The sequence below is a fragment of the Cydia fagiglandana genome, chromosome 20 (genome assembly GCF_963556715.1).
Source record: "Cydia fagiglandana chromosome 20, ilCydFagi1.1, whole genome shotgun sequence".
NCBI classification, from domain to species: Eukaryota; Metazoa; Arthropoda; class Insecta; order Lepidoptera; family Tortricidae; genus Cydia; species Cydia fagiglandana.
In genome coordinates, this window is record NC_085951.1 from 10,085,853 (window position 1) to 10,100,796 (window position 14,944).

A 14,944-nucleotide genomic window follows, 5' to 3' on the forward strand; every position below is an offset into this window, starting at 1 on the left:
TCGCAGCGTCTAAATGAGCCCTAATCGACCTTGTGGAGAAGACTCACCTTCTCTCTGAGTCCGTGTTTGGCACAGAAAAGTTCCTCTTCGCCATTGGAGTGGGCGTGTTCCGCCGCGCCCACAGCCCGCAGCAGCACGCCCGGGTCGCCGAGTAGCTGCAAGTTGCCAGTCGCCGGCCAGTTGTCCGGTTTACCTGACATCACCTGAGGAACCATTTATTATATTAAAGGAAAAAAATAAAATTTTATTAAATTTAACGCACCTATATTCATCTCAAAATTCAAAGTCGCTCAACGAGCTATCGAGAGGGCTATGCTCGGAGTTTCTCTAGCGTGATCGAATCAGAAATGAGGCGATCCATAAACGAACTAAAGTCACCGACATAGCCCACCGGATTAGCAATCTGAAGTGGCAATGGGCAGGCCACATTGCGCGCAGAGAAGATGGCCGATGAGGTCGAAAAGTGCTCGAGTGGAGTCCACGGACTAGCAAGCGCAGCGTAGGACGTCCACCCACAAGATGGACGGACGACTTTGTTAAGGCCGCCGGAAGACGCTGGATGCGGGTCGCTTCCAACCGGTACGAATGGAGGTCCAAGGGAGAGGCCTATGTTCAGCAGTGGACGTCTTATGGCTGAGATGATGATGATGATGATGATGATGATATTCTTGCTCAAATACTAAACGTTTCGTTATTTTTTAAATAAAAATTACTAAATATGTAATATTTTACGTGTTTTAAGAACCTAATCTTGACATCCACTTCCGCGTCTTTCGCGCTTTCGTATAAAAATCTGCATCCGCAACATCCCTGGTTGACACTGTTGACTGTTATTTACAATTAAAAACCGGTCAAGTGCGAGTCGGACTCGCCCACCGAGGGTTCCGTACTTTTTAGTATTTGTTGTAATAGCGGCAACAGAAATACATCATCTGTGAAAATTTCAACTGTCTAGCTATCACGGTTCGTGAGATACAGCCTGGTGACAGACGGACGGACGGACGGACAGCAGAGTCTTAGCAATAGGGTCCCGTTTTATCCTTTGGGTACGGAACCCTAAAAACGCAGTAAGTATGTAACTGCTTACCTCAGGCACGGTAAGTGCGGACACTAGCAGAATAGTGTACGGCAGGAGATTCTGTTGGTGGCTTAACGCCAGCATTTTACCGTAGCGGGGGAGTATCGGGAAAGCAGACACCGCCTTACCAAGAGGCGTCACTTTTAGCACCTGAAAACCAAATAGTAAGTAAGTAAGTAAGTAAATATTCTTTTCTCCAATATGCTCGGAAATGTTCACCTTACTGTAGCAAAAATAGTACGGGAAGTTCTTCGTTAATGTCAAACTCTAACTAAAAAACAGCAAACTATCGCTGTCCTGTTCTAGCGGACGGGAAGTAAAAAAACACTACAGTAATAACTTATTACTGTAGTGTTTTTTACTTTTAATAATAAAAAACGCAAACAGCCAATTATTATTGCCGCGAGCCGCTTCTACACGACCCGATCAGCTATAATTTCACGTGTATGATCGTGCGAATACTGCTTAATAAAATCAAAGATTATTTTTATATATTTTTTAAATCTCATCCGTGTTCATAAAGCTTACATAGTTTGTCAAAGGACTTTCTCATTTCAAACATAGACAAAGAGAATCATACTATCTTTGTCTTACACTAGTACTAGCACCCAAAAGAAAAGGATGGGTGTAGTTTTCCTGGTTCTTACTGACTGAAAAGTTGGTTTGACAAACTATATTGCGCAATTATATTGAATGAACGAATATTGAATGGTACTGAATGGCAGAATAAGTTTGTGCCTTTAACTTTTAAAAATTAATTAAAGAGGGAAATTGTTTTTGACATTTTGGATGTGAAGGTTTGATTTGAGTGATGCTTGATGCTTAAATAATAATTATTTTAGCTTATTTCCTCGCATGTTTGGAGAAAAGCACTATATATGCCTCGGCAGGAATAGCAATTCGTGGATTCGGCTTCGCGTCGTCCGACAAAATCGAAACTCATCCGCGAATTGCCCTTTCCCGGCCTCTGCAATAATGTACTATTTCTCAAAAATGGACGGCAAAGTCGACTTCGCCGTCTAAATAATAGGTCGCGAAGCGCTTAGTTTATGGTCAGTCAAAAATTAAAAAGTTAAAAACATTGCAGTCTCGATTTTGGGACTGCAATGTTGCATACAAATTCCATTATTTGTCGAGTTCCAAACTTTTTAAAAGTTGAAATGGCCATATCAAATGAAGGCACATCAGGCCCACTAAACAGCCAAACAGATGATTAGTACCGCGACTATTTAGTTGTCTCAAATAGGTTGGCGTATTTTCGGTAGAAAAATACACTTCTATTTTTTTTATTAAATAATAAAAAGGCGGCAAGGGCTTTCTTCTGCGAAAATATATACCGTAACAATGTTGGTTTTGTAAAATATTTCTATGATATTTATATTGCTTGCACCATTTTTGAGAAAAGCACTATATATGACTCGGCTGGAAGGCTACTTGCTGGCTTCGGATTCCATTAAACGGACTCCCAAGGTCGTCCGTTTAAAACGAATCCTCAGCCTGCAAGTAGCTACTTCCGAGCCTCGACAATAATGTACTATTATTGCACCAATAATCATACATCTTACATACATGTAAAATTACAAAGAAATTTTAGTGGAACAATAGAACCCGGTAACAACAGGCAGTCTTATCGCTAAAAAGCGATCTCTTCCAGACAACCTTTGGGTAGTATAGGTAGAGTAAGAATAAATATCTGAGAGACCGAGCTTTGATCGGACCACATGTAAAAACTCAAAAATGCGCGTTTTCCCAGAAATAAGACCTAGCTACTTAACTAGATCGATTTGTCGCCCCCGAAAACCCCCATATTCCATCGAAATCGTTAGAGTCGTTTCCGAGATCCCCGAAAAATATAAATATACAGTATGTATCTGAACGAAAAGCAATTACCCACACCCGTTAATGTTTAGGTCATACTGAGCAACTTTTACTATGGGACCAACCCCGAAATCGCGAAAAGAAAATTGACTTTCCCATAGGATATTTCAACATCAGACCAGCAAAATGTATGAAGCATCCAATTTTTTTTCCGTGTTTTCGGGGTCGGTCCCATAGTAATAGTAGCTCAGTATGACCTATAACGTTAACGGGTTTGAGTAATTGCTTTTCGTTCAGATACATACTGTATATATATAATATATGAATTGCACTCGTTTAACGCATTCACTGCCAGGGGGCGTGGCCTAGGAACAAACTTGTATGGCGGTGAACGCACACGTGCGTCGGGGGCAGTGAATGTGTTAAAGGTATAAGATTACGCAAAACACTCACTTCTTCACCGTCTTTCCTCTTGGTGTCCACCTTCTCCAGAATACCCAGCACCTCCAGCCGTTTCTCCGCCAATCGGAGTTGCATTCTGTCTGGCGCTGTTGGGAACGGGAAGTTCACCACCTGTTGAGTTGAAAGATATTTTTAATCTTAAAATCAATCTTAGATTCGACGCGCCAGGCGCTTGCGCCAGTTGAATGGTCGTACACACTAACCCCCTTATTCATAAACGTTTACTAAAGTTGACAAGCCGATAATAATCGTTTGTCCCTTTCCATCATACTAATACGTCGGAAAGGGACAAACGATTATTATCGCCTTCTTAACTTTAGTAAACGTTTATGAATAAGGGGGTAAATCTTTCGACGAAATGGAACATCCATAGAACGCCTAGTTGTTAGGGCATGCTCCCGAGAATTCCCGGTTCTCATATTCCCGGGAATTCCCGGGAATTTTATAGTGTCAAAAGAACCGGTACTGAAGACCCGGTACCGGTACTTCCCGGTTCTCATCATATTACTATTTATTCCCATTTCAATAGTAGTTAATATTTTAGTACTTTAACTCGGGACATTATATAAATTTTAATAATGGTGCTATGAAATGGGAGACACCAATAACCCGACAAACTAACCTAGTAAAGTAGGCTTTCGTGCAGGCAGGCCGTGCCGTCATAGTGCTGAGTGCATCGACTACGCTACGGCCGTGTGGCTCGGCCCAGGCGGAGGCAAAGTGTGCCGGTTAATTTCGTAAAATAGATTCGAACGCCAATTAAGTGTTTGTTTATAATAAAATAAGTCATTTATTAATTTTTATGCAATTATTTATATGAAAATAAGTCATTCATAAAGATTGTACGCTAACACAAACAATTTTATAAAGTAATCAAAAGATGCCTTGAGAACCGGGAAGAACCGGGATTCCCGGTTCCGGCCATGCCCAGAACCGGGAAATGAAATTCTTGGTACCGGGACCGGTACTGCATGCCCTACTAGTTGTGCAAGGAAGAGTGGGAGGGGACAGGGCTAGAGGAAGATCGCCAATTTTTTTTTTTTTTTTTATTATGAATGGGCTTACTCATGGCCACAGACTAGCCGAGGCGTAGACGTGGCCTACGATGGAGCGAGCTCGCCCAGAAGGTGCCTGTTCACTCTTGATTTGAAGGTTGCCGGGTTATAAGAACACGGAAATAGGCAATGAGATGGAACGACCAAATCAAAGCCAGTGTGTCGGCCACAGTAAGCGAATGCTCACGGAAAGCAGCTCTACGGGAGGAATGGCGACGTGTCGTTAAACAAGTCGCTCTAAAGTCTACATAATGGCCACGACCACTCTGTCAAGAGGTAAAGAAAAAGAAGAAGACGCTGATTCGGACAGGAACATCATTATCATCATCATCTCTTAGCCGTTTTCGGCTACAGCGACTGCTATGCTACAGCTGAGAGCGTCGCTGGTGCGCTCTCAGGTGACTGACGTAGCCAATCATTGCAGCAAATCATCATCATCATCACCATCAGCAACATCATCATCATCGCCTCACCTTGTCAATGCCCATGCACTTCATCTGCAGCAGCAGGTCGTCGACCGGCCTGCGGCACAGGTCCGGCGGGTGCTGGTCGGGGCAGTCGTGCTGGAAGACGGCCGAGCTGTACAGCCGGTACGCGTGGCCGGCCGCCGTGCGGCCCGCGCGGCCCGAGCGCTGACACGCGGAGGCCTGCGACGTCCAGACGACGCGCCAGGCGCTTGCGCCAGTTGAGTGGTCGTACACGCTAAAATAAAAAATATATAAGTATACGTAATATACTATAGTTTAAATAAAATAAATATCAGGGGTCATCTTAATCTTAAACAGATCAACCTAGCCCCAAACTAAGCAAAGCTTATAATATGGGCACAGACAAAACATCTTCCAGACTGAGCATAGTCGCGCTATCCCCTCTGCCACGCATATGATAATTTTACTCCATGCTCGGGTCTAAAGTGTCTTTGTGTGACGTACGTGTCTTTGAACGGACCAATCACAGCACGGGACTTCGCTCACCTCGTCCCACGCACCCCCGCATTTTTGGCATCATCGGTTGCATGAAATAATTGCTCTAAACTCGGTCTAGAGGATTCCTAGTCTATGAATATGGGTGACGATATACATTACTTTTATAGATAAATACATACTTATATATGACACCGTAAGATTGTGAACCCGTTAGTTTACAATCTAACGTAGGTTAGATTGTAATCTCCCTACCGTCAATGTATAATTTAATTAGCGAGATTATAAACTGACGAGTGTTTATAATTTTACGGTGACACGTGCATAGACAAAAAACCATGACTCGAACCCAGGACCATCGGCTTCACAGACAGGGTGACTACCCACTAAGCCAGACCGATCGTCTAGTTTAGCCCTGGACTGTCTCATTTCAAAAATAGACAGCGAGAATCATACTGTCTTAGTCGTACGCTAGTACAGTCAGCAGCAGATATACCTGAGCGGGCAAGGTGTCCAAGAAATAATATACACTTCAATCGTCACAAAAATAAGGACATCTAAGATGTCATTTTCACGTAGGCTTTCAGTTCGTCACAAATACCTTAACTTCTGAGTTTTTCTTTAACACATATGTACACCCTTATTTAATCACAATGACAATAACGGTTAAAAAGTCAGTGGTAACTAAGCAATCAAATTCAAGCTGCTGTCATTAATACCTACACGCACTGCCAATCATGTACGTCAGCAGCCAGGGTGCCACCAGTTGCTAAGCAGTTGTTATTTCAATGGTAACTAAGCATCAACATTTTATCTGTTTAACTTTAAAATAAATACTGTAGCACTACGAATTGACACCTCCTTTCTTAAAGAAGTATTTTATCGTTAAGTGTCAAACTTATACAATAAATAAGTAGGTTCTACTAGAATGATCGGTTTTTTTTTATTTTAACTGTCATATGCGGCTGTTCTTCCAAACCGTTGATCATATTATATACCTATGTTAATATATTTATTTAGCCCACTTATTGTAGTAAAATATACTATACAGGGTGGCCCATTTAGATCGGCCAGTATGGGAAAATCTGATACTATAAGATATACACCGATCTCTTCTTAGGAATCATGTCATGTGCATGTCATCGATTTTAGTAACACGAAAAACTGCATTCATACATTAAAAAAATGTGTACTCAGCTCGGGAATCGAACCCCGAACGTTTTGAAAAATAAAACTAAGACTATTTCTATTTAGATATCGATTGTGTAGGTCTTAAGCATTAAATGTTACTATGAAACATGATGTCTGAAATTAATAAAATGCATTGTTTTCATATCCTTTAATTTAATTTAGTCAGTTTTCGAAGAGACCAGCATTTTTAGGGTTCCGTACCCAAAGGGTAAAACGGGACTCTATTACTAAGACTCTGCTGTCCGTCCGTCTGTCCATCCATCCGTCCGTCCGTCCGTCTGTCACCAGGCTGTATCTCAGGAACCGTGATAGCTAGACAGTTGAAATTTTCACAAATGATGTATTTCTGTTGCCGCTATTATAAGTAACAAGAAATACTAAAAACAGAATAAAATAAAGATTTAAGTAAGGGGCTCCCATACAATAAACGTGATTTTTGAGTAGTAAATATCAAATGGCATTCCGCACAGGAGTAATCTAAGTAACGCCCACTGCGGGTTCAAACCTACAACGTCCTGATAGAAAGTCGTACATACGCTACATGTGACATTATCTTCAAAAATTATATAAACTAATGCGAAATTAACATAAAACCAGAAGACACAAATTAATAATAGAAATGAAACCCAAAAAAAAACAAAAAGCTGTAATATCTCTAGGTGCGTACGACTGAGATTTGAACCCGCGGTCTCTGCTTTGAAAAGCAAACGCCTGTTACTGAGACCACGACTTGCCTTGACAATTGGCTCTAAATTCGGCTTCAGTTAGCTTTTGCTATGTGTCATTCGTCTTGACGATTATGTTAAAAGAAATAGTTTGCAGTAAGTTGACCGAGAGGCTCCTGTCAAATGGTTGAAGGGCAAAACGTGAGATAGATGTATGTGATGACAAGACTGTACTGCTTTCGATGATTGTCAAAACGCTTTACCTGAAATTAGCATGGCTATCTTTTATTCAATATTCGACCATACTTGTATGCTTTAAAGTCTATTTTTCCATATTGTTCAGATATATTTGACACGTTGACCGCTTAGATACCATTGGTTTTTTGACAGCTAAGGTATCAATGACTTGTTGTAAGTGTAGAAATTAATGAATAGCGACTGTTAACATATTTGTGACACGTTGAGCGCTCACAAGTAAATACTACCATGACAGTCAACAACTTTTTGACAGTTTAAACGTTTACCTCTCTTTGAGCACCTGGAGTGTATAGCGACTTCTGCTGCTGACTGTACTAGCACCCAAAAGAAAGGGATAAGTATATTTTTGGCAATGGGCCATATCAATATCCACTGCCCCCCCACCCCCTAGCCTATCAGCTGATGGCCCCTTAGTTCTGATGCCTGTACTTACCGCATCTTTTTCTTCCCACTATCAACAATATATTTGATCGCCGGTATGGTGAGCGAGGTTTCAGCGACGTCCGTGCTAACAATACATATTCTAGCACCAGGGGGTGCTGGCTCGAACACTCTCGCTTGTTTCGCTGAAGATAGCATGGAGTATAGGGGTAGCACCCATAGAGGCTGCCTGCAGGATTTTATTGCTGGTACTAGGGTGTCTTCTTCCGCATCTAAAAAGCATTTTGATTTTAAAATAGGTACGTCAATATATTACAAGCGATAATGAAAAATTACAAATCAATTTCAACCGCAAAACCTGAGGAATGAGATAATAAATTATAAACTGAAATCAGTTGCGTAGCGTTAACCAATCTAGCCGTGATCAGTCAGGCCCTTTTCAATGTAATAAAAACGTTGGCTTTTAAGTACGAGGCCGTGGGCAAAGGTCCTATTCGCCCACGCCTAGCTACGTCACTGACTGAAATAGATGTCATACACTAAAGAAAAAGTGACCAAATCAACCGGTAGCCGAAGCCGGAAAAAACCCGGCGTCTTCAAAAAAAAAATGTTTAGTTTGTTTTTGCCGCGGAAAAGAGTAAAGTATTAAAAACAGCAAAAAATCAAAAACAAATTGGAAAAATTCAAATTTCTATACAAAAATAAACATCCAGTCCCTAAAAACAAAATATTTAGTTAGGTATATCTTTTAAGGGATATGTGAGGAATTGGAATTAGTCTGATGCCAATTATTGTTGTTCCACTTTGATTTAGGACCCTGTTTATTACACTATAGGGTGAGTTATTGACTACTCCATAGTAAGTGGCTACTCTTAGCAATAAGACTTCTATTGCCTTGGTTTTGTTGCTAAGAGTAGCGACTAATTACTATGGAGATTCCAATAACTATGTCATGACTGCCATAGGGTGACCCCATATACCTGAATCGCTCAAATGCCCCTCGCTATCTTCGTCGCTCCCAACCAAGTCCGCCTGTCCATCGTCCTCGGGCATCTCGTAATCGTCCAAGTTAATCTTAGGCAGCTCTTTAGACTTCTTCTTCGCTTTCTTTCGGGCTTTGCGAGCTCGTTTCATTTCTTTTTCAACCTAGAAAACGGAAAAGGGAAATTTATTAAATGCATTAGTTATTATTAGGAGTTAAAGTCTCTCGTGATCAAAAAGATCCTGCAGCTGTTTGATGTTGCAGGTTTGGATCGAGAGTTGTAGTAGGTGGCGATCACAATAGATCAGGGATGGTCGCAGTGATACATAGGCTTTGGAGCCTTATATAGCCCCTAACACGAAGAAGAATGCATTAGTTCCTTTTGGTTAGGATGTTTTAGCACAAGAATTATCGAATTATGCCAGTGGGGAGACACTCCTTCTTTCGGGCAAACTCGGCTCTGTTCGGCTCGGCATTGCTCAGAGCAATTACTAGGATTTAAATTAGGCAACATGGGGGCTATTCATAAATTACGTCATTTCTAATTAGGGGGGGGAGGGGCTGGACATGGGATGATGGTAGCATGAGGTAGGAGGAAACGGGGTCATTCGAAGCATGATCAGAAATCATATTCAATTACACAAACGGGTCTACCGCGATATAATCCCGTTATATCTCCGTTGACATTTGTTGGGACGTCAGTCTTTCCGTGACCACAGCTGGTGCAACTCAGCTGAAACGTCGGAATTAAAGGTAAAAACAATGAAATTATATCGCGGTAGACCCGTTTGTGTAATTGAATATGTGTACAAAACGCGAGAGTTTAAAGTGTTATGATCAGAAATCGTCAGAAATCGTCAAAAATACATGACGTTTTATGAACAGCCCCCATGGCGCGTGATCATATATTCCTGGTCAGGCTTTTTGTAAAGCCTTGCCTTGTTTTGTTGGTTTTTTTTCTTGTGAAAATGTAACTGAAAATAAAAATTAAAACATACCTCGTCATCATCAGACTCGATGTCCTCAGGCTCAGAGTCCAGAGCCGCGTCTTCTTCGCTCATAACCTTCTTCTTAGTGATCAGCTTGGTGTAGTCCACGTCCTTACGGTAGGGGAACGAGGCTCGGAGCTTCCGGACCAGGTAGTTTACCTTAAATAATACAAAATTGTGCTCTGCATGATGGGGGGTGAATGCCATAATCGCCACGCTTGGCGGGTTGGCGATCGCAGTCGAGTACACCGAATTTGAGGGACGCTGCTGACCGGCCACCGGTGGCCTTGGACGTAGTTTAAGGGCATACCCGGGTCCAAGGGGGAGGCCTATGTTCAGCAGTGGACGTCTTATGGCTGAGATGATGATGATTAGGGTGGTTCACGTTTGTATGGGAAAAATTCAAACTCTAGTTAGAAGAAGCGCCACCCTCTCATTTTGTTACACTTGTTCTGTTGACTAAATATGCCAAGTTTTGTAATCTTATCTCAACTACAAGGGGGTGCTCAAACGCTTTGAAATTTTTCAAAGTTGTATGAAATTAAAAAAAATCAAGTTATTATTTTTTTGAGTTTTATGTACATAATAGTTTTCACATTATTTGAAAGTGTGATTTAAAAGTTATTTGGTGAAAACCCATTTTTATTTATATTTTTAGTGATTTTTTTAGGTGAAATTCTAAAAATCTTACTTTTGAAAAATTATAAAAAATAGAAATAAAAATGTTTTTCTACTTAAAAACTTATAAATCACATGTGCAAATAATGTGAAAACAGATACTTAAATAAAATTCTGAATAATAAATACTTGTTCTTTTTTGTTTTCATACAACATACAAAATTTTCAAAGTGGTTGAGCACCCCCTTGTAGTTGAGATAAAATTACGAAACTTGGTGTATTTTATCAGCATAATAAGTGTAACAAAATAAGGGGGTGCCCCGTCGGAAAATAAAAAAAAAAGTTTTTTGAACCACCCTAATGATGATGAATACAAAATTACCGATTAAAGTTATAATATAGCTGCAGGGCTATTTTAAAAGCAAGTAGCGTAGTAATTGTGTTTGAAAAATCACGTTTGTTGTATGGGAGCCCCATTTAAATCTTTATTTTATTCTGTTTTTAGTGTTTGTTGTTATAGCGGCAACAGAAATACATCATCTGTGAAAATTTCAACTGTCTAGCTATCACGGTTTGTGAGATACAGCCTGGTGACAGACAGATGGACGGACGGACGGACAGACGGACAGACGGACGGACAGACGGACGGACGGACGGACGGACAGCGAAGTCTTAGTAATAGGGACCCGTTTACCCTTCGGGTATGGAACCCTATAAACAGAATAAAATAAATATTTAAGTGGGGCTCCCATACAACAAACGTGATTTTTGGCGGTTTTTGGCGTTATGCTACGGAACCCTACGTGCGCGAGTCCGACTCGCACTTGGCCGGTTTTTAATAAATTTTATTTTTACATTTTTATTATTTTGTAACGTGATGCTGATGTCTAATGGGTTTTTAAGACCTATTTTTTTTAAAAGACACTGTATTCGTATTTTGAAACATTGACGACGTGTAAATACCTCTTGTTGTCCAGTGACGAAGATCAGAATGCCACCTTCCGGTAGTCTGGTGTGTATTTTGACAGTCTTCTTAAACGCCTCTTTTAGGTAATCGCTGTATGTGTTTTTATTGAAATGCACTGTTACTGGAAACTGCCTGGACTCGATCTGAAAAAGAAAGAAAAAGTATAGGTTATAGAGTATTCAAAGTAACACGAATACACATCGCTGGCTCAATGTTACAAAGTTCTATATTACATTTTCAGGATAGTTGAAATTGGACTTGATCGTAAGTAACTATATGACAATGTTCAATTTGCAACGCGCTACAGAAGCGATGCCAACGCGCTACAGCATCGCTACTAACGCGCTACAGCATCGCTACTAACGCGCTACAGCATCGCTACTAACGCGCGTTAGTCGCATTTGCAACGCGCAACAACATCGCGACTGTATCGATGCAAACGCGCGACTATGTCGGACGACATACATAGCTTTACTGAATCTCGTTTGCATCGCGACAGACGCGCGACGATATCGCGTTAAATAGCATCGAGACAGAAGTGCGACAGTATCACGTTTGCATCGCGACAGAAGCGCGACGATATCGCGTTAGCATCGAGACAGAAGTGCGACAGTATCACGTTGGCATCACGACAGAAGTAGGGCATGCAGTACCGGTCCCGGTACCAAGAATTTCATTTCCCGGTTCTGGGCATGGCCGGAACCGGGATTCCCGGTTCTTCCCGGTTCTCAAGGCATCTTTTGATTACTTTTAAGAAATTGTTTCTGTTAGCGTACAATCTTTATGAATGACTTATTTTCATATAAATAATTGCATAAGAATTAATAAATTACTTATTTTATTATAAACAAAGACTTAATTGGCGTTCCAACCTATTTTACGAAATTAACCGGCACACATTGCCTCCGCCTGGGCCGAGCCACACGGCCGTAGCGTAGTCTATGCACTCAGCACTATATGACGGCACGGCTTGCCGGCACGAATGCCTACTTTACCAGGTTAGTTTGTCGGGTTATTTGGGTCCCCCGTTTCATAGCACCATTATTAAATGTTATATAATATCCCGAGCTAAAGTACTAAAACATTACTACTATTGAAATGGGAATAAATAGTCATATGATGAGAACCGGGAAGTACCGGTACCGGGTCTTCAGTACCGGTTCTTTTGACACCATAAAATTCCCGGGAATTCCCGGGAATATGAGAACCGGGTATTCCCGGGAGCATGCCCTAGACAGAAGCGCGACGGTATCGCGTTTGTATCGAGACTCGATCGTGGGCGTGGGCACACAGCTAGCGACCGCATCGCGACTGTATCTATGCGAACGCGCGACAGCATCGCTAGTGCATCGCTACAAAAAGTCGCCGTGGGCGAGGGGCCTTAAATCATTGGATACAATAAAAGTGAAATAATCAAATAATTAAAACATTGTATTTACCTTTATCACCGGCGGTGGTTCCTTAAAAAGCCTAGTATTCTCCGTGAAATCTTCGACCCGCAGCGTAGCAGACATCACAATGAGTCTCAGCGGGCTGCCCCTCTTTCTCCTCAGTGGGACGATCCTTGAAAGTAGGCCTAGTAGTATGTCCGTGTACACGCTTCCTATATGCGCTTCGTCGGTTATAAAGACAGAGTATACGATGTTGATTTGTTAACTTACTTTAATTACTGGCGGTGGTTCCTTAAAAAGCCTAGTATTCTCCGTGAAATCCTCGACCCGTAGCGTAGCAGACATCACAATGAGTCTCAACGGGCTGCCCCTCTTTCTCCTCAGTGGGACGATCCTTGAAAGTAGGCCTAGTAGTATGTCCGTGTACACGCTTCGTATATGCGCTTCGTCGGTTATAAAGACAGAGTATACGATGTTGATGTGTTAACTTACCTTAATTACTGGCGGTGGTTCCTTAAAAAGCCTAGTATTCTCCGTGAAATCCTCGACCCGTAGCGTAGCAGGCATCACAATGAGCCTCAGCGGGCTGCCCCTCTTTCTCCTCAGTGGGACGATCCTTGAAAGTAGGCCTAGTAGTATGTCCGTGTACACGCTTCCTATATGCGCTTCGTCGGTTATAAAGACAGAGTATACGATGTTGATTTGTTAACTTACTTTAATTACTGGCGGTGGTTCCTTAAAAAGCCTAGTATTCTCCGTGAAATCCTCGACCCGTAGCGTAGCAGACATCACAATGAGTCTCAACGGGCTGCCCCTCTTTCTCCTCAGTGGGACGATCCTTGAAAGTAGGCCTAGTAGTATGTCCGTGTACACGCTTCGTATATGCGCTTTGTCGGTTATAAAGACAGAGTATACGATGTTGATGTGTTAACTTACCTTAATTACCGGCGGTGGTTCTTTAAAAAGCCTAGTATTCTCCGTGAAATCCTCGACCCGTAGCGTAGCAGACATCACAATGAGCCTCAGCGGGGTACCCCTCTTTCTCCTCAGTGGGACGATCCTTGAAAGTAGGCCTAGTAGAATATCTGTGTACACGCTGCGCTCGTGGGCTTCGTCGATTATTACTACTGAGTATTTGCTTAGGAGGAAGTCTGATTGGATTTCTTTTAGAAGAACACCTGGAAAATGAATCGTGATTAAAACCGAACTGTGATCTAATTCTGCAAGTACGGTTTAATACGTAAGTATTAATAGCAATGTCCTTTTCTGTTTAGTCTGAGCTTTTTGATTCCATTTCAATTTATGACAATATTTTGCCCCAAAACTGCGTCATTAGCCGGGTCCACACAGTGAGAGCATACGCGCAAGGCAATTTCCTCGCGCACAAAACGGCCAGTGTAGACGTGCTTCGCGCGTATGCTCGCTCTGTGTGGACACGGCTATTCATATACCTAATATGTACTAACCTAACCTAACCTAACCGAGTTAATTTAGGACCATATTTGGGAGATTTTGAAAATTCCACAAAACAAAATGTCAGAAAAATTCTAACTACCTAACCCGCTCACAAAATTTCACGAGAACCGGTTAAGAAACGCGACAAAGAACATCCGGCCATATGAAACGGAGACCTTCGCTAACGGTCGATTAATTAACAGCCAGACGCCTAAATAATAATTATCGACTCACCATCAGTCATAAACTTGATCCTAGTATCCTTAGTGACGTTTCCCTCAAACCTCATCAGATACGACACCTCTTTGCTACTCAAACCCAGCTCGTAACCAACTCTGGCCGCCATGGCAACCGTCGCCACTCTTCTCGGCTCTGTGACTGCTATCATTTTATGCTCAGCGTACCCTGCTTCGTAGAGGAACTGGGGTATTTGGGTGGTTTTACCGCTTCCTGAAATTAAATTAAATAGTTGCGTCTATTTAATAACCTGCATCAAGTTAAAATATAAACTGTGTATTTATTCGTGTCGTTTTCTTTTCTTTTTTTTCTTACCATTAGAATGAAATTAGCTTGTATCTTTATACTAATAACCTTTCAAAGTGCCCTTATTGTAAGTGACTAAGCAAAAGGTACCTTTTGCTTGAACACAAAACAGTAACTAACAAAGAAAAGAAGTAATAATAGAAGCAAGTCAATTGTCTATAATAGCAT

At 41.6% G+C, this 14,944-nt stretch overlaps 1 protein-coding gene across 2 annotated transcripts in view; it reads right to left on the reverse strand.

The window, feature by feature from the left end:
• The window catches only part of LOC134674621 (probable ATP-dependent RNA helicase kurz), a 28,291-nt gene that overhangs the window by 5,886 nt on the left and 7,461 nt on the right, over positions 1-14,944 (reverse strand). For both annotated transcript variants that reach the window (XM_063532738.1, XM_063532737.1), the window contains exons 5-14: positions 14,468-14,683; positions 13,715-13,956; positions 11,384-11,530; positions 9,812-9,961; positions 8,812-8,977; positions 7,884-8,103; positions 4,887-5,115; positions 3,350-3,469; positions 1,088-1,228; positions 48-203 (exon numbers count right to left, since the gene is read on the reverse strand). In XM_063532738.1, coding sequence (XP_063388808.1) covers positions 48-203; positions 1,088-1,228; positions 3,350-3,469; positions 4,887-5,115; positions 7,884-8,103; positions 8,812-8,977; positions 9,812-9,961; positions 11,384-11,530; positions 13,715-13,956; positions 14,468-14,683 — 1,787 coding nt within the window. The remainder of the gene's footprint in view (positions 1-47; positions 204-1,087; positions 1,229-3,349; positions 3,470-4,886; positions 5,116-7,883; positions 8,104-8,811; positions 8,978-9,811; positions 9,962-11,383; positions 11,531-13,714; positions 13,957-14,467; positions 14,684-14,944) is intronic.